Source organism: Mastigoproctus giganteus, chromosome 4 (genome assembly GCF_048544385.1).
Source record: "Mastigoproctus giganteus isolate SK-2022 chromosome 4, ASM4854438v1, whole genome shotgun sequence".
In the NCBI taxonomy this organism is placed as follows: domain Eukaryota; kingdom Metazoa; phylum Arthropoda; class Arachnida; order Uropygi; family Thelyphonidae; genus Mastigoproctus; species Mastigoproctus giganteus.
In genome coordinates, this window is record NC_143578.1 from 100,909,133 (window position 1) to 100,928,526 (window position 19,394).

The window sequence follows — 19,394 nt, forward strand, 5'->3', positions numbered from 1 at the left end:
CTTGAAAGGACTACTTCTTCTCGTCTCGATGTACGAACACTGGAACGCCAAATTTTCGGATCTTGTTTAAACTGAAAGAGTTTATTATTAGTCTGAGAGTGCCAGAGTGCTGTCCATTGTGATAGGCAAGCAGCATGAACGGTTAGTACACAATCTGATGCTGGAACAGGGATGTTGGTTAAATCAAAGGTAGTTGGATTTTTTGCAGCTTTATCAGCCAGTTCATTGCCTAAAATACCGGAATGGGCGGGTATCCAACAAAAAGCAACCGGTTGTTGAAGTTTTTTGATTTGTAGTAACAAGCTTCTGATTTCATCTAGAACAGGGTGAACTTTATCTTCGCAATTACTTAGTGACATGATTGAGCTGAGGGAATCAGTATAAATAACAGATTTTAAAGAACAGTCGGAATAGAGATTTTCTAAAGCAAGTTTTATTGCATACAATTCAGCAGAAAATATACTAAAATCTGATGGAAGGGATACTGATACAACTGTATTTGGAAACACTGCAGCTGCTCCAACATTTGAATTAGATTTAGAGCCATCTGTATAAATTTGGTAGAAATCAATATATCTTTGAATGTGAACATCATGAATTTGTTTGAAGTTTGTTGCTTGCAAAGTATTCTTTCTCCATTGGCAGAGGTAAGTGTCACATGTTGGAAGAGGAGGAGGAGCCCATGGTGGTTGAGCAAAGGTTGGTATCTGCTGTACTTTCCGGATGGAAATATTCCAAACCTGCACCAGTTCAAGAAGGCGAAGACCAACTGGTTTAACTATGCTGGGTTTGTTTCTGTATAGGTTTTCTAATGGTGGGTTTAAAAGGTATGACTGAACGGGATGAGAGGCACAACTTTGTATCTTGACAGCATATTTCAACAACAGTGTTTTCCTGCGTAAAGTTAGTGGGAGCTCGTGAGCTTCTATGTAGAGACTATGTGCTGGCGACGTTCTGAACGCACCAATTGCAATTCTCAAAGCACTGTGTTGAATAGGATCAAGCCAGCGTAATGCACTCTTTCTGGCAGAATCATAGATTGGAGCACCATAATCGAGACGGGATCTGATTAATGCCTTGTACAACCGAAGCAGGGAGGTACGATCTGCACCCCACGTTCGGGCAGATAACGCTCTGAGTATGTTTATCTTTTTCAGACAGGAAGTCCGTACATTTTTAATATGATCTAGGAAATTTAATTTGTGGTCAAGGATTAATCCTAGAAATCTGATGTTAGTAGCGATTGGGATGGATACATTGGAAATTTGAAGTTCAGGATCCGGATGAAGTTTTCGTTGTCTGCAAAAATGAATTGCAGTTGTTTTCTGCTGAGAGAGTCGGTAGCCGTTGAGGCTGGCCCATTGTTGTATTTTATTTAGTGAAATTTGAAGCTGTCTTTCAATAGATCTCATGTTTTGGGAATGGCAGGAGATGGAAAGGTCATCTGCATATAGATATGTCTCAATTGTGTTTGGAAGCTGTTTGGTGATGGAATCAATTCTGATAGCAAAAAGAGTGGCACTCAATACTGATCCCTGTGGAACACCTTCTTCTTGAATGAAAGTTGAAGAGAGAGCATGTTGGTATCGAACTTGAAATGATCTAGTATGTAGAAAGTTCTTAATAAACACAGGAAGGTTGCCACGTAGTCCGAGAAAGTACAGATCACTAAGTATACCATGCCTCCAGGTGGTATCAAATGCCTTCTCTATGTCTATTGAAACCATTACTAGATGTTCATGTTTGACAAAAGCATTACGGATGGCAAATTCAGCCTTGACCATAAGGTCTAAGCATGACCTGTTTTGACGAAAGCCATATTGACTACCGCTCATTAGCTCTTCCGACTCGATGATCCAGATGAGTCTTCTGTGGATAATTTTCTCAAGGATTTTACTGAGGCAGCTTGAGAGAGATATGGGTCTATAGCTATATGGGTTGGATGGATCTTTTCCAGGTTTTAGGAATGCCAAAACTGTAGAGTGATGCCAAGAAACTGGAAAAACATTTTCTAAAAATATACGATTGTAAAAGACTAGGAGGAGGCGCAAAGCTTTGTCATTAAGATGTTGTAACATGACATAATAAATCCCATCTGGTCCAGCAGCACCATTGCGGGCTGTTCTAATGACATGTAATAGTTCAGAATATTGCAGAGGTTTATTATATGGGAGAAGGTTTGAAGTTTCAAAATTAATACCATGCTTTTCTTTAGTGTTTTTAATTCTTTGGAATGAGCTAGTATATGCTGATGTTGCTGAGATTTCTGCAAAAATATTGCCCAAAGCATTGGCTATATCTACAGGATTAGATATATCTTGCCCATTCCAGGAGAGGATTGGAGAAGGTATGGTAGGAAACTTACCAGACAGCTGTCTAATTCTTTTCCATATTATTTTGGGATCAGTATTTCTGTGAAAAGTGGATGCAAACCGGGTCCAGGATTCTTTCTTTGCTTGCTTTTGTATAAAGCGTGCTTTTGCCCTTAATTTCTTATAATTAATGAGATTGACTGTGCTTGGGCACTGCCGAAACAAATTCCAGGCTTTATTTTTTGCTCTCTTTGCTGTGGTGCATTTGTCATTCCACCAGTAATTATAGTGCTTTCGGCCTGGCGGATTTGATAGTGGTATCGTGTCTTTAGCCACATTTAGAAGATGCGACGTGATGTATTCTGTCACATCATCAATATGCTGGAGGCGGATTTTTTCCTCATCAAGGTCAATTGATGACTGAAATTTTGCCCAGTCTGCTCGGACAAATTTCCACTTTCTGCTGGGTTGAAATGAAGGAGTCTTTGCTTTCAGAAAGTTGCATACTATTGGGAAATGGTCACTGCCCATGGGATCGTTTATTACATACCACTCTATGGTTGGGGCTAGTACTGGTGAACAAATTGAGAGATCTATTGCTGAGGTGTGTCCTGCTGGGAGCTGTACGTGTGTCGGTGCACCTGTATTGAGTACAGTGAGATTTAGTGCCTCCAAAAAACTTTCAATTAGTCTACCTCGTCTATCCAATTTAGTAGAGCCCCATAATGGGTGGTGCCCGTTAAAGTCCCCTAATATACAGAAAGGTGGAGGTATCTGTATAAAGAGGTCTTCGAGATCTTTTAAAGAGCAAGTACAGTTTGGTGGTAGATAGACTGAGACTAGTGTTACTGTACCATGGAGAGTTATACGAACAGCAACAGCTTCTATTTCAGTTTGGAGTGGGATATGTTTAGATGGGATCTTTGAATTTACTAGTATTGCCACACCACCATGGGCAGCGTTAGCAGTATTTCGATCTCTTCGATAAATCCAATAGTTCTTTATCGAAGGAGAAATTTGTGTGGTTAGGTAAGTTTCCTGTAAACAAAAGGCAACCGGAGAATATTGGTTAATTAGGTATTGAATATCGTCTGTGTTGGAACGAAAGCCTCTGCAATTCCATTGTAAGATGTTGTGGTTCATTTTGGTTTAGTTGAGGATGAATCATCTGACTGTTTTTTGTTTGAAGAGGATTTTTTTCGGTCTTTTTTCGGGAAAGTAGGGCGTCCAGTATCCATCGTGTCATTTGCATGAAGTTCTAGTATGGGTTCTTCATGATCTGGGTTTACATCTACTTCCATACTACTGGCTGATGATTCAGGTTTATTCTTATCTTTAGCAGTTTTAAGTTTTTCTTTGTTATGCAGAACTGTCCGAGTCTCAATTGGGAATTTTTCTGTGTCATTTGAGACTGTCTCAGTATCATTTGGGATACTAATTGGGGTGTTGGTGGCATTGCTGGTTTTCGTTTTAGAATTTTCTTTTCCTGTGGTTGATATGGTTGCTTTAACCCAATTAGCTAGCGAGACGTTGGGCGGTATCGACACATCTGTTTGAATTGCAGTTGTATGAAAACTTCGGGTTCGAGAGGCATAAGATGGACTTGGCATGGTCAGCATTATTTGTCTGCGTGCCTCAGGATATGTGACTTTGTGTTCTACTTTATATTTTTGGATATTCCTACCTGTTTTCCACATTTCACATGTTTTAGAAAATGCGGGGTGATTGCCTTTGCAGTTGGGGCAGATGGGAATTGCGGCTGGACAATCTGCCTGCGTATGATCCTTTGCTCCACAAATAGGGCAGATGGCGTCACCTCTGCATGCCTGCTGTGAATGGCCATATTTCTGGCATTTAAAACAGCGAAGAGGATTTGGGATGTATGGACGAATTCGGCAGTTTAAATATCCAGCTTTTACTGAGGATGGCAAATCAGGAGTACTAAAAGTTAAAATGATGGAACGAGTTGGAATGAGATTTCCATCTTTTTTTGTCATTATTCTTTTAGCGCTGATTACCTTTTGGTTGCTAAGTTCTTGTACTAATTCATCCTCAGACACAGTAATTAAGTCCCATTCTGTGATGACACCCTTTGATGAATTTAAGGTATTGTGGGGAGTAACAGATACTGGCAACCCACCAAATGTCGTTGTCTTTAATAGCCACTCCGAATGTTTTGTGGTGGCTGTTTCAATCAGGAGATCTCCGGATTGGAGTCGCTTTACCATTTTTGGTGATCCTGCAATAGATTCTAGATGTCTTTGAATCACGAACGGAGATAACTTACCCACAGGCTGGGTAGACAGAGAGTGCATCACCAAAAAATTGGGAATATCTGAACAGTGTGTTTCTGTTCGAAGCCTTTTGGGTTGGCTATTTTCCTTGTCTTCGTTACCATATTCTGGTCTTGAGCTTGAAGGCTCTAAGGGTGGAAAATTTGTAGAATCCATGATGGCTCCTTTTGGCCCTGGGGGATTATCTTTTCCACCCAGGTTACCGGCCCCGCCACAGGGAGGCAGGAGCAGTGCCACGAGGTGACCAAGCGGTTGGGTTAGTAATTAGTATTTATAGAAAAAAAACAGAAAGGTGGATTCCCTTTCTGGGCCTTTCCCTACTTCTTGTAGAGTGAAAGTGCTACTTGGATATACAAAGAAATCAAGAAAACGGTTTTTGAAACAAAAATAGAATCTGTTTGCTCAAATACTCTTTGCAGAAATCGCTTTTAGAAATGCACTACAAATCGCTTGGCCACGGAACGCTTGGCACCCGGGGCCACAAAGACTAATAGATTAACAGTAGCCACTGGCAGAGGTGAAAGAGATTCTTGCACTGCTTCTATTGGAATGAACAGAAGCCTGAAAAACAAGATGCAGGATATTTCAGAGACTGCTGGGAGTCACTGCGGTACAAGTAAACACATGGGTTTTTAGGGTAGCTAAGAATAGAAACAGGTGCATGTATACTTGCATGTACACCAATGCTAGGAGTTTAGTAAATAAATTTGATGAATTTTAGGTATTGCTCAAAACATCAAAGGCAGATATTGTTGGGATATCAGAGACGTCGTGTCACACAGATATAAGGAATGCAGAACTGGAATTTGGGGAGTACAACGTCTACAGAAAGGATAGACAGGGGAGGAAGGGGTTATGCTATTAGTTAAAAAACACATAAAATCCAAGGAAATGAAGCCAGTCGACATCGCTGGCCAGTGCAGTGCAGTGCGAGTCAGTTTGGTGTGACATAAGCATTGGGAGATCAAAATTGAGAGTAGGAGTGTGCTATAGGCCTAATGACTCTGATGAGTATAATAAGAAACTGTAAAGGGAAATAGAGTGGGCCAGTAAATCAGAGAGTCTTATAATGGGGGATTTTAATTTCCCAGATATTGACTGGAATTTGGGGGCTGGTCACTCACACACTAGCAAGGCTTTTGTGGATTTATTGGATGATTGTTTTCTACATCAGCATGTTCGGGAGGCAACTAGAGGGAGTAAAACTCTTGATTTGATTATTAGTAGTGTGATTCTTCATGCATTAAGAATCTGAAGATAAATGAACCACTAGGTGGAAGTGATCACAGTGTGCTGAAGTGGGATTTACTCAAAGAGATAACTACCATTAGGGGTAAAGGGAAGGGTTATTGCTTTCGTAAAGGTGACTACAATGGACTGAGACAGTATTTAAATTCTATACAGTGGGAACAACTGATGATGTTACCAACAGCAAATTCAAAATGCAAAGCATTCAAAGAACTTATCTTGGAAGCTACTCGGCTTTACATACCAACTAAGAACTATTGTTCAAGGTTTAGGCCTAAATGGATGTCAGATGAACTAATGAGACATATGGCAGAGAAGAAAAATGCATGGGATACATACATATTAACCCATGACACAGACGCCTATGATAGATACAAGTTGATCTGTAACCAAGTTACAAAAGGAGGTTAGGCAGGCGAAGGCAGATTACGAGAAATCTTTGGCAAGGGATGCATAGAAAAACAGCAAAGAGTTCTTTGCTTATGTAAACTCTAGAAGGAAGGGGATGAATCAGATTGTTCCACTTGATATCGATCGGTCAACTATTGATGATCCTGCTCAGGTAGCTAACAAACTAAATGATTATAGGCCTGACGTAGCCCAGTGGTCAGGAGCGAGAGTTCATATCACGCGTTCCTTGAGTGGACCGGGGTTCAAGCCCGTGACTACTAAATACGATAAATATTTGTATTGACGATTTATTGTAAACTCTACTGGCTTGGTTGTCGTGCCGGAGTATAAACAGAAAAAATTTATAAAATATTTTGCATCGACATTCACACACGAGGCGTTATTCAGCGAGGGGAATGCCAGAGGTGTATTCAAATCTGGCAGTAAGCTAGAGAATCTTGTAATAACTGAGAGTAAAGTGGAGGAGAAATTGTTGAAGATAAAGAGAAGAAAAGCACCTGGGGTGGATGGGATCTATCCAGTTATATTAAAGAAGGCAGCAAAGGAAGTAAGCAAACCCTTAGCCATAATTATGAGAGCTTCCTTGGACTCAGGGGAGGTACCCATAGGCTGGAGATGTGCAAATGTGACCCCAATTCACAAAGGAGGATCAAAGGCTGACAAGTAATTATAGACCTATGAGTTTAACGTCTATTCCAGGGAAATTAATGGAGGCACTGGTTAAAAAAGCACTGCAGGATCATCTAGACAAGACTTCAGTTATAGCTCGGACACAGCATGGTTTTGTTAAGGGGATGTCTTGCCTGACCAATTTTATTGGATACTATGATGCAGTCACAAAAGAACTGGATGCAAGGAATAAATCTGATATTATATACTTGGATCTTAGAAATAATTTTGATACTGTTGCACATGGAAGACTGCTGCACAAATTGGAGCAGTGTGGCATTGGAGGCAAATTGCTGCTATGGATAAAGGGGTGGTTGAGGGGGAGAAGACAGAGAGTGGTAATCAATGGACACTGCTCATCGTGGACTAATGTTATCAGTGGAGTCTCTCAGGGTTCAGTGTTGGGTCCATTATTGTTTTCTGTATTTATAAATGATATTGATGAGGGTATATCAGCTTAATGTCCAAGTTTGCAGACAATACGAAGGTTGGCAGGGTTGTCAAGGACACTACTGACACTATGCTGCTGCAACAGGATCTGGAAAGGTTGAGCAGATGGGCTGAGAGGTGGCAAATGAAGTTTAATATTGACAAATGTAAAGTACTACATATGGGAAACAGCAACCCCAGAGCAACGTATCAACTCTGTGGTACTACACTGACAGTGGTAGAGAATGAAAGGGACCAGGTGGTGGTGGTGGTGGTGGTTGTGCAGGCAGATATGAAGTTCTCTGAGCAGTGCAGACGGGCTGCAAGAGTAGCTCATGGTGTATTGTCAATGATATATAGGAATTTTTCTAGCAGGGATAAGGAGGTGATTATTCCCTTGTATAAGGCAATGGTCAGGATACACCTAGAGTACTGTATACAGGTCTGGAAGCCTCATTTCAAGAAGGATGTAGAGCTGCTGGAAAGAGTACAGAGAAGGGCAACAAGGTTAGTGAATGGAACAAAGGGGTGCTCTTACAAAGAAAGGCTTAAGTTTTTCAAATTACAATGTCTAGGCACCGGCAAGGGGATCTGATAGAGGTATATAAAGCGTTGAATGGTTTGAGCATGCTCAATGCTGATGGGATTCTTCCTCTTGCTCAGAACAATCACCTGAGAGGGCATAAATTCAAATTGAGGAAAGACAGATGTAGGACAGACGTGCGGAAATTTGCCTTTAGCCAGCGGGTGGTTGGTTGGTGGAACAGACTTCCAACCCTTGTCATGGAAGTTGATAGCCTAAATAAGTTTAAGGCTCAGCTGGACAGGTATTTCGAACGAACAGAGGGGTGAAGTGGAAGCGGTTTTTTTTTTTTTTTTTTTTGGCTGATGCTGCATAAGCTTGCTTTTTTGCATCAAATGCCTCTACTAATGCTAATGCTAATTTGTGGAGATAGATTAGTTTCTTGTAGACATATGCTCACTTTACTATACTGCTTGATTAGGTCATAGATATCATCAATATTTCTACAGAGGCCTCTGCAATTCCACTGCATTATGTGATCCAATATTTGTTTTAACAGTTGGCTTTGATTCAGTATGTTTTTGTCACTCCAATTTTATTCTCTCCCTTTTCAGAAAGATGGGATATCTAGTTTCCATGTCATCTTCTGTATATAGATCTAAGATTGGATCATCCAGATTGGTGTTGTCATCTGTATCCATATTCTTTGAGTCTTCTACATTGGGACTGCTGCTTTATTTTTTACAGCTTCTGCTGAAGATTAAGATGCAGTTGGCATTGCTGTATTGTTTGGCATGATCTATTGCATGCTGTTCCTCAGGAGATTGCTGTGAGTTTGAGATTATTCCTCAGGTCCAATCTGCAATAGACATGGTTCGGGGAACTGACACATCACTTTGTGCTGCTGCTGACTGGTATTTCTTTGTTGCCACTGCATCGGCGTGTTTTGTTATAGTAAGCACAATCTGTTTCTTTGCCTCCCTGTAAATGATTTTCTGCTCTATTTTGTATTTTTGGATATTTTTGCCTGTTTTCTACAGTTCACAGGACTGAGTAAGTGGGGCGTTGGCCTTGATAGTTCAGAAAATGTGGTGTTTCAGCATCACATTCTGTTTGTGTGTGAGATTTGGTCACACTGCGCAGCACACGCAGGGCCATGCTAATCTTCTCTGTATCGTTCCAATTTTAGTATATGTACTGCCGAAGCAAGTATGGACACGCTGCAGACCCTCAACAGATGGTTTGAGAATGCCCAAATTTTTGGCATTTAACATTTTACATGATTAGGAACAGACATGACAATTGAGATAGTTGGCTTTAACACTCGATGGTAAATTGGGGGGGGGCAAACAAAGATGTTCTACATAGGAAAAAGTGCACCATCTATTCTAATCATAATCAGCTTAGCTTGCATGATGTTTTGATCTTTTAGCTCTTGAGCAAATTCGTCTTCCATGACACTGATAAAAATCCTACTCTGCAATTACCCCTTTGGAGGTAATTGCAGAGTGGAATGTTTAATGTTGGATGTTTAACTCCTAGTTTGTTTACAACTCACAGTTTTCAATTAATAAATCACCAGATCTAAGTCTTTTCACCATTTTAGGTGAATATTCTAAGCATTTCTGTATAAGAAATGGAAAGAGTGTACTCATGCATTTGTTTGACAAAGAATGAAAGATAAGGAAAGACATGCATTCTTGTTGCTCTGTGTCAGTAGGCAGTCTTTTCGACTGTGATGCATCACGGTCAGTGTCATTTAAATTAGAACATGAGTGCTGAGGCTCAATTGGAGGGTAATTATCAAATTCCATGTTTGTTCCTTTTAGCCCTGAAGAAAGAAGCTCTTTCCACACAAGTTTCTGACCCCCCCCCCCACGTGGAGGCAGGAACAGTACCAACCAGTGACCCAGTGATCAGAGAAGTGCATTGCTAGCAAGTAGCAGTAACATTGCTAGTGGGAGAGGCAGTGATGCGAGCTGTGAGCAGTGACACTGCAAGCAGAGGAGGGTTTATGAAAAAAGCTAGTACTCGGCGCTAGAAAAAACAACAGAAATCGCACTACAAAAATCATGTGGTCACTATCACTTGGGACCAATGACTGGGGTGAGAACGAATTTACACCAGAAATCACAATAGATAAGAATAGATAGCATATAACAAAAAACATCACTGACCTGAGTCGCCTTAATATTGACATCTCCCTGTTGTAGTAGCTGCTGAATAACTTCCTTTTGAGTATCGTTTTCAATTTCTGCAAGACATACTAACATAATGGGGGTGTATCCTGCCTAGAAAAGTAAAGTTGATTGGATAGCTTATATATTTAAAAAATAATGTTAAGAAACTAAACAATGGGAAATATGAACAGCATTCATCACTGAAAGAACAACTAAATTATCATCTGGCTCAGCATTAGTTAATTTATTGTAAACATCACAATTATAAATTGAATGCAGGAAAAACTCACTAATTTGGACCCTGCATAAGTCAGGCTACCTTTTGTGTGTATGCAAAATGAGGATTTTTTCCTAAATGAGAATTTAATGATGCAGTTGTGAACTTTCTTTAGAATAGTTTCACACTCTTTGTAAAAAAAGTAAAATCATTCAAAATGTAAAATTAAACGCTATCAGAAACATCAAAGAATTCTTATTGTTAGATAATGCATCTGCACATACTAAAATTTTATCAAGTGACAATGGCAATATTAATACTTTTACAGGTGAGTTTCTGGAATGTGCCTGGAACTGTAGTGGCAACTTTCCAAACTATGAGAATGATTCTGATGGGGAAGAATTCAAAATAAATATTTATGCTCCAAGAGAAATGAAGGATGATGTTCTAAATTGACAATACAGTTGGCAATATGACCTTTACTCAACAGAAAATTTTAGATTTATTCAGAAAGATAATACTGATTGGGGAGGAACTATCTATTTTATTTGAATTCTTTGTGTTACAGTTTTGTTCTGAATATAGGCATTTTCATAAAGTTTTCTTTACTTCATTGTAATATTTGTGTCCTAATATCATATAAATTAATATTTGCTGTTAACACAATAAGCTAGCTTGTTTTTATGCTTTAAAACTTGAAAATATTCACATATAACTAAATTGCATGATTCAAACTTCTCACTAATTTGGTTTACCACTACCCCAAATTACTGAAGTTTTATTGTAGTTGGCTAACCAGTCTTCACACAAGGTTCCTAAATACAAGGGGTACATACTCATATATATGAATGTTTTTACCTTAGCCATTTTGTTTCAAGAAGATAGATGAAAAGATATACGTGATCAACATATTTTTCCTGTCATTTATCCATTGTTTCTGTAACAATGCATTATTTACTTATATGAACAATGCATTATTTACTTATATGAACAATGCATTTCAGCAAATTAATAATGGTATGTTTCCAAATTATTTGTAATATGTTACAAGGAATGCATTATATTTTCCAGAAAATGAGAAAATTTTGCTCACAATCTAATTGCAAGTAATTGAACTGCATCCAGTCTCTCTCTCTCTCTCTCTCTTGCACACACATGCACAGAGAGAGAGAGAGAGAGAGAGAGAGAGAGAGAGAGAGAGAGAGAGAGAGAGAGAGAGAGAGAGAGAGAGAGAGAGAAGCTGTCATTTGAATTTGACAGACTAATGGGCAGTGATCACTGCTGTAGGTAGGGCATTCTGTATCCATATAATCTTCTGCATATATTTCAAGCAATTCTTCTTTGTGGGCTGTATTATTGCAATCCATTATCTATGATGGAGAAGATTTTCTTTTACAGAATTCAATTCTTTCTGTTCCTGTACTTTTTTTGGAGTAACTGGATGGACTGAATCCATGATAATAGCCTGATGTGGCATCCTCTTGAGAAAACTGCTGAGAATCTGCTAATAGAGATCTTGCCCAGTCAACCCTAATTAAAAAAAGTGATGTATTCAGAGGAACTTTATGTTCTATCTTGTACTACTGAATTTTTTTTACCCAATTTCCATAGCTCACAGGTTTTGGAGAACGTTGGATGACAACCTTTGCCCAGCAAGTAATTCAGCATTAAAGTGTGAGTATGGTCCTTGGACACACAGTTACAACAAATTGCATCTTCCTTGGCATAGCTGTTTGCAAATGACCATTTTTGTCACTTATAGCACCTTATGAAGTTTGGTATACATGAATGAATACGGCACAATAGATAACGTGCTTATACCATTGTTGGTAAGATCAACGTACTGAAGTTAAATATAATGTTGCAGGTAGGTACAAGTTCGAAATACTTTTCAGTCATTTTTTCTTGCATGTATGACTCTGTTCTTGCAATTCTCAGATTGCTATGATTCTTTGAAGTGGGCATAAGGATTTACTTTGATAGATATTGCAGTAAAGGATGAAAGTTTAAACAAAGTTTCTGTATGCTTTTGTGTCACTGTTTCTATGAGAACCTCATCTGATTGACATCTTTTATTTGTTTTAAGTAACCAGCAGCATTTTCTAAACATTTCTAAATAAGAAATGGAGAAAGTTAAGGGGAAGTCTAGTCTGATCAATTTGATTGGATACTATGGTGTGATCACGAAGGAACCGGATGCAAAGAATGATTCTGGTATCATATATTTAGATCTTAGAAAGGTTTTTGATACTGTTGCACATGGAAGACTGCTGCACAAATTGGAGCAGTGTGGTATTGGAGGCAAATTGCTGCTATGGATAAAGGGATAGTTGAGTGGGAGAAGACAGAGTGGTAATCAATAGACACTGCTCTTCGTGGACTAATGTTATTAGTGGAGTTCCTCAAGGTCCAGTGTTGGATCCATTCTTTTCTGTATTTATAAATGATATTGATGATGGTATATCAAGCTTAATGTCCAAGTTTGCAGATGTTAAAGGTTGGCAGGGTTGTTAAGGACATTAATGACAGTACGCTGCTGCAACAGAATCTAGAAAAGTTGAGCAGATGGGCTGAGAGGTGGCAAATGAAGTTTAACATTGACAAATGCAAAATACTGCATATGGGAAGCAGTAACCCCAGAGTAACGTATCAACTGTGTAGTACTACACTGACGGTGGTAGAGAATGAAAAGGACCTGGGGGTAATTGTGCAGACAGATATGAAGTTTTCTGAGCAGAGCAGATGGTCTGCAAGAGTAGCTCATGGTGTCTTATCAATGATATACAGGATATTTTTCTAGCAGAGATAAGGAGGTGATTATCCCCTTGTATAAGACAATGGTCAGGCCACACCTTGAGTACTGGTCTGGAGGCCACATTTTAAGAAGGAGGTAGAGCTGCTGGAATAAGTACAGAGAAGGGCAACAAGATTAGTGAATGGAACAAAGGGTTCCTCTTACGAAGAAAGACTAAGTTTTGCAAATTACAGTGTCTGGAGACTAGGCACCTGGAAGGTGATCTGATTGAGGTGTATAAGGCCTTGAATGGTTTGAGCATGCTCAATGCTGATGGGATTCTGTCTCTTGCTCAGAGGGCATAAATTTAAACCATGAATTTGATGAATAAATTCATATTCATCATAATATGATTATGAATTCATATTCATATCATGAATAAATTCAAAACCTGAGAGGGCATAAATTCAAATTGAGGAAAGACAGTTGTAGGATAGATGTATGGATGTTTGCTTTTAGTCAGCGGGTGGTTGATTGCTGGAACAAACTTCCATCTATCGTTGTAGAAGTTGATAGCTTAAATAGATTCAAGACAGAACTAGACAAGCATTTGGAGTGAGTGGATGGGCGAAATGAGGTTTTTTTTGGCTGATGCTATATAAGCTTGCTTTCTTGCATCATGTGCCTTAATAATGCTAAAGTTTACTCACAGTTTGATTTGCCAAGGAATGAATCTGAAAAATGGTGCATAATTTTATTAATGCATTTCTATTATCAGTCTTCTTGAATTGAAGAGTCATGATTGGTTTCAGTCATGATATGCTGAGCCTGTGGGTTTCATAGAAAAGTTTAAAAAATTTATTTGACTCTTTCAGCTTTGGATGTTGGTTCTTCCATCCAGGTTTTATACCATGAGGAGGCAGAAGAGTTAGGTGTGACCAAACTGGGAAAATGATTAGTTTTAATAGTGACATATGATGCAAGAAAGCAAACTTATAAAATATCAGCAAAAAAAATAAAACGTTCCCACACATCTGTCCCCCCCAATTATTTTTATAGTTTTTACTTGAATTTATTCAAACAACTTACATCCTTCATCAATTTCAATTAATGTCACCTCATGTGTATAGTCCGAGCAAGAATGCCATCATCATTCAGCTTGCTCAATCCATTCAAAGCCTTAAAAACTTCAATCAGATCACCTCAACGGCGACTAGTCCACACACAGAGAGAGAGAGAGAGAGAGAGAGAGAGACAGCAATTTGCAGAACTGAAGCCCTTTTTGGTAAGACCACTCTTTTGTACCTTACACCCCATTCCCTCAGATCTACATCTTTTCTAAAATGAGGTTTACAGACCTGTATGCAAGATCCAGCCTAACCATTGCCTTGCATAATAAGATAATCACCTCATTATCCCTGCCAGCTTGTTTGTTTGTTATCTGGTTTTTTAGGAGCATTAGCAACTAAGGCCGTATTGCTCCGGGATATGCGGTGGTCATTCCCTGACCTTTCTGCATCCTTCGTATTTGGTGGTGATGGGCTCGAACCCCAGTCTAATCAAGAAGCGTGTGCTACGCACTGCTGCTCCTTCCCACCTGGCTACATCCCTGCTAGCAAAGCTATTATATATCACTGACTGCAACAATTACCCCAGGTCTATATCATCTTCCTCTGCTCTGAGTACAGTACTACACAGTTAGCATTAGCATTAGTAGAGGCATTTGATGCAAGAAAGCAAGCTTATGCAGCATCAGCCAAAAAAAAAAAAAAAAACCCCACTTCCACTTCACCCCTCTGTTCGTTCAAAATACCTGTCCAGTTGAGCCTTAAACTTATTTAGGCTATCAACCTCCACTACAAGGGATGGAAGTCTGTTCCACCAACCAACCACCCGCTGGCTAAAGGCAAATTTCCGCACGTCTATCCTACATCTGTCTTTCCTCAATTTGAATTTATGCCCTCTCAGGTGATTATTCTGAGCTAGAGGAAGAATCCCATCAGCATTGAGCATGCTCAAACCATTCAAGGCTTTATACACCTCTATCAGATCACCTCGCTGGTGCCTAGTCTCCAGACACTGTAATTTGCAAAACTTAAGCCTTTCTTCGTAAGAGCACCCCTTTGTTCCATTCACTAATCTTGTTGCCCTTCTCTGTACTCGTTCCAGCAGCTCTACATCCTTCTTGAAATGAGGCCTCCAGACCTGTATACAGTACTCTAGGTGTGGCCTGACCATTGCCTTATACAAGGGAATAATCACCTCCTTATCCCTGCTGGAAAAATTCCTGTATATCATTGACAATACTCCATGAGCTACTCTTGCAGCCCGTCTGCACTGCTCAGAGAACTTCATATCTGCCTGCACAACCACCCCCAAGTCCCTTTCAATCTCTACCACTGTCAGTGTAGTACCACAGAGTTGATACGTTGCTCTGGGGTTGCTGTTTCCTATGTGTAGTACTTTACATTTGTCAATGTTAAACTTCATCTGCCACCTCTCAGCCCATCTGCTCAACCTTTCCAGATCCTGTTGCAGCAGCATAGTGTCAGTAGTGTCCTTGACAACCTTGCCAACCTTTGTATCGTCTGCAAACTTGGACATTAAGCTTGATATACCATCATCAATATCATTTATAAATAGAGAAAACAATAATGGACCCAACACTGAGCCCTGAGGGACTCCACTAATAACATTAGTCCACGATGAGCAGTGTCCATTGATTACCACTCTCTGTCTTCTCCCCCTCAACCACCCGTTTATCCATAGCAGCAATTTGCCTCCAATGTCACACTGCTCCAATTTGTGTAGCAGTCTTCCATGTGCAACAGTATCAAAAGCCTTTCTAAGATCCAAGTATATAATATCAAAGCTATTCCCTGCATCCAGTTCTTTTGTGACTGCATCATAATATCCAATCAAATTGGTCAGGCAAGACTTCCCCTTAACAAAACCATGCTGTGTCCGAGCTATAACTGAAGTCTTGTCTAAATGATCCTGCAGTGCTTCTTTAACCAGTGCCTCCATTAATTTTCCTGGAACAGAAGTTAAGCTCACAGGTCTATAATTACTTGTGTCAGTCTTTGATCCTCCTTTGTGAATTGGGGTCACATTTGCACATTTCCAGTCTATGGTTACCTCCCCTGAGTCCAAGGAAGCTCTCATAATTATAGCTAAGGGTTTGCTTACTTCCTTTGCTGCCTCCTTTAATATAACTGGATAGATCCCATCCACCCCGGGTGCCTTTCTTGTGTTTATCTTCAACAGTTTCTCCTCCACTTTACTCTCAGTTATTTCAACATTCTGTAGCTTACTGCTAGAGTTGAATACACCTCTGGCATTCCCCTCGCTGAATAACTCTTCATGTGTGAATGTCGATGCAAAATATTCATTTAGTTTGTAAGCTACCTGAGCAGGATCATCAACAGTTGACCCACAAATATCAAGTGGACCAATCTGATTCATCCCCTTCCTTCTAGAGTTTACATAAGTAAAGAACTCTTTGCTGTTTTTCTTTGCATCCCTTGCCAAGGATTTCTCGTAATCTGCCTTTGCCTGCCTAACCTCCTTTGTAACTTGGTTGCATATCAACTTGTATCTATCATAGGCTTCTGTGTCATGTGTTAATTTGTAAGTATCCCATGCATTTTTCTTCTCTGCCATATGCCTCATTAGTTCATCTGACATCCATTTTGGCCTAAACCTTGAACAATATTTCTTAGTTGGTATGTAGAGCCTAGTAGCTTCCAAGATAAGTTCTTTGAATGCTTCCCATTTTGAATTTGCTGTTGGTAACATCATCAGTTGGTCCCACTGTATAGAATTTAAATACTGTCTCAGTCCATCGTAGTCGCCTTTACGGAAGCAATAATCCTTCCCTTTACCCCTAATGGTAGTTACCTCTTTGAGTAAATCCCACTTCAGCACACTGTGATCACTGCCCCCTAGTGGTTCATTTATCTGCAGATTCTTAATGCATGAAGAATCACTGCTGATAATCAAATCAAGAGTATTACTCCCTCTAGTTGCCTCCCGAACATGCTGATGTAGAAAACAATCATCCAATAAATCCACAAAAGCCCTGCTAGTGTGTGAGTGACCAGCCTCCAAATTCCAGTCAATATCTGGGAAATTAAAATCTCCCATTATAAGACTCTCTGATTTACTGGCCCACTCTATTTCCCTGTACAGTTTCTTATTATACTCATCAGAGTCATTAGGCCTATAGCACACTCCTACTCTCAATTTTGATCTCCCAATGCTTATGTCACACCAAACTGACTCAACACTGCACTGTCTCCAGCGATGTCGACTGGCTTCACTTCCTTGGTTTTTATGTGTTTCTTAACTAATAGCATAACCCCTCCCCCCTTTCCTATCCTGTCTATCCTTTCTGTAGACGTTGTACTCCCCAAATTCCAGTTCTGCATCCCTTATATCTGTGTGACACCACGTCTCTGATATCCCAACAATATCTGCCTTTGATGTTTTGAGCAATACCTCAAATTCATCAAATTTATTTACTAAACTCCTAGCATTGGTGTACACGCAAGTATACCTGCACCTGTTTCTACTCTTAGCTACCCTAACACAACCCATGTGTTTACTTGTACCGCAATGGCTCCCAGCAGTCTCTGAAATATCATGCATCTTGTTTTTTAGGCTTCTGCTCATTCTAATAGAAGCAGTGCAAGAATCTCTTTCACCTCTGCCAGTGGCTACTGCCAATCTATTGGTCTTTGTCTTCCCCCAAGCTAGCAGTTTTCCGACCCACCTAACACTGCCTCGATAGCATCAGCAAATATTCTTGCACTCTTTCTATTTAAGTGTATCCCATCCCTGTAGAAGCAGTCTCTCCTGTTAACAAGTACAGTCCAGGCTGAAAAAAATTCTACCCCTTGAGCCTTGCACAATCTTTCTAGGGCCGAATTGATCGACAAGGCTCTCGTCATATACTCCCTCCTATCGTGTCTGGGCAGAATTGCAGACACTTTCAAATTCAACCCTAATTCTCGGCTTTTGTTCAACAGTGACCTGTACTTGTTAAGTAATTCTGCCGGTCTCCTACTCTTAATATCATTAGTGCCAACGTGTACAACTATATCACCTTTTGTGCCCTTAAAAGATGATATTCGCTCTACAACGTCATCAACCTTTGCCCCTGGCAGACATACCCTGGTCCTGTTCCACCTATCCTTTTTACAAAGCATGTTCCCCGTTTCCCTGACAATAGAGTCACCAACAACTACTAGTTCCTTCGGGACCAGCGCATTCTGCCTTGGGGGTTGCCTCTGTGTCACGCGATGCCCAAGTGCAAGCTCTGGCGTTGATGTGGGCAGCTGAGAGCTTGATGGGCCCCTCAATTTAGTTTCTTCGAGGGCATCCACCCTGTCCTTCAAGCTCTCATATAGGCCCACAAGAACGCTGAGTTGTTGCCTAATATCGATACACTCCTTGCATCGCGCACACACAAAGACATCCCCAATGGCAGTATTATGTCCCGTACCCGATTGCTCTGCAAAAATCAAGCAAACAGTGCATTTTATAAGGCTGTGAGTCAGAGGACAACTGCCCCCCTCAGTTCTACTCTGAGCCACAGCACTTCCATTAGCTTGAGCCTTTTGCTTTGCTGCTCTTGTCTGAGTCATGATTCTATTTATTAATTAATTATGATTAATTATGTTATGTTATTAATTATGTTAAATATAATTAATTATATTACGTTTGTAATCTAAGTCGTTATATGTATTTATTTAAAAGTACAATTTAACTGCTAACGAAGTTCAACTAACGCTATCTAGTACGGTATATAACTATCGTATCACAAAGGCGGGAAAGTTACGAACGGTAATCTACAGACACTTAAGTATTAATTAACTTTCAAATCTCGCTGTCTCAATTCAGAATAAACTAATGATCCTTACTATGTCTATAAGCTACTTACAGAAATAATTCGATGTAAAAAAATATTCAATCAAGCGGCTAAATATGGCTAAAGAACTTCTCGTTCAGCGAAGTTGCAAACACGTGGATACCCTTACCAATACTTTTATGCAATTACAAGGCCGAGTAAAGAATAAATACACCAAATTAATCAGAAAATCACAAAATAATGGTATACTACTAAATTTAAATCAAAAATTTTAGAAAAACAATAATTTCAAATCAATAAATAAGAAAAATCCACTTAGCGGCTTTGAACACAATCGTCTCCTAGTTGCCTCGTCAGCAGACTCTACACAGTTATCTTGCACACAGTTATCTCTACACAGTTGGAATATTCATCTGATTTATTAATGCCACCCATATGCAATACCTTGCACATGTCAATATTACTAAACTTTAACTGCCATTTCTCAGTCCACATGCCTAATTTT

At 39.7% G+C, this 19,394-nt stretch overlaps 1 protein-coding gene and 1 pseudogene across 1 annotated transcript in view; both read right to left on the minus strand.

Annotated features, from left to right (window-relative positions):
• Positions 1 to 19,394, minus strand: part of LOC150086952 (uncharacterized) — a 232,040-nt gene that overhangs the window by 49,924 nt on the left and 162,722 nt on the right. The window contains exon 7 of the mRNA XM_090372333.1: positions 10,064 to 10,177. Coding sequence (XP_090228459.1) covers positions 10,064 to 10,177 — 114 coding nt within the window. The remainder of the gene's footprint in view (positions 1 to 10,063; positions 10,178 to 19,394) is intronic.
• On the minus strand, positions 9,038 to 9,099 carry LOC150086953 (U6 spliceosomal RNA; annotated as a pseudogene).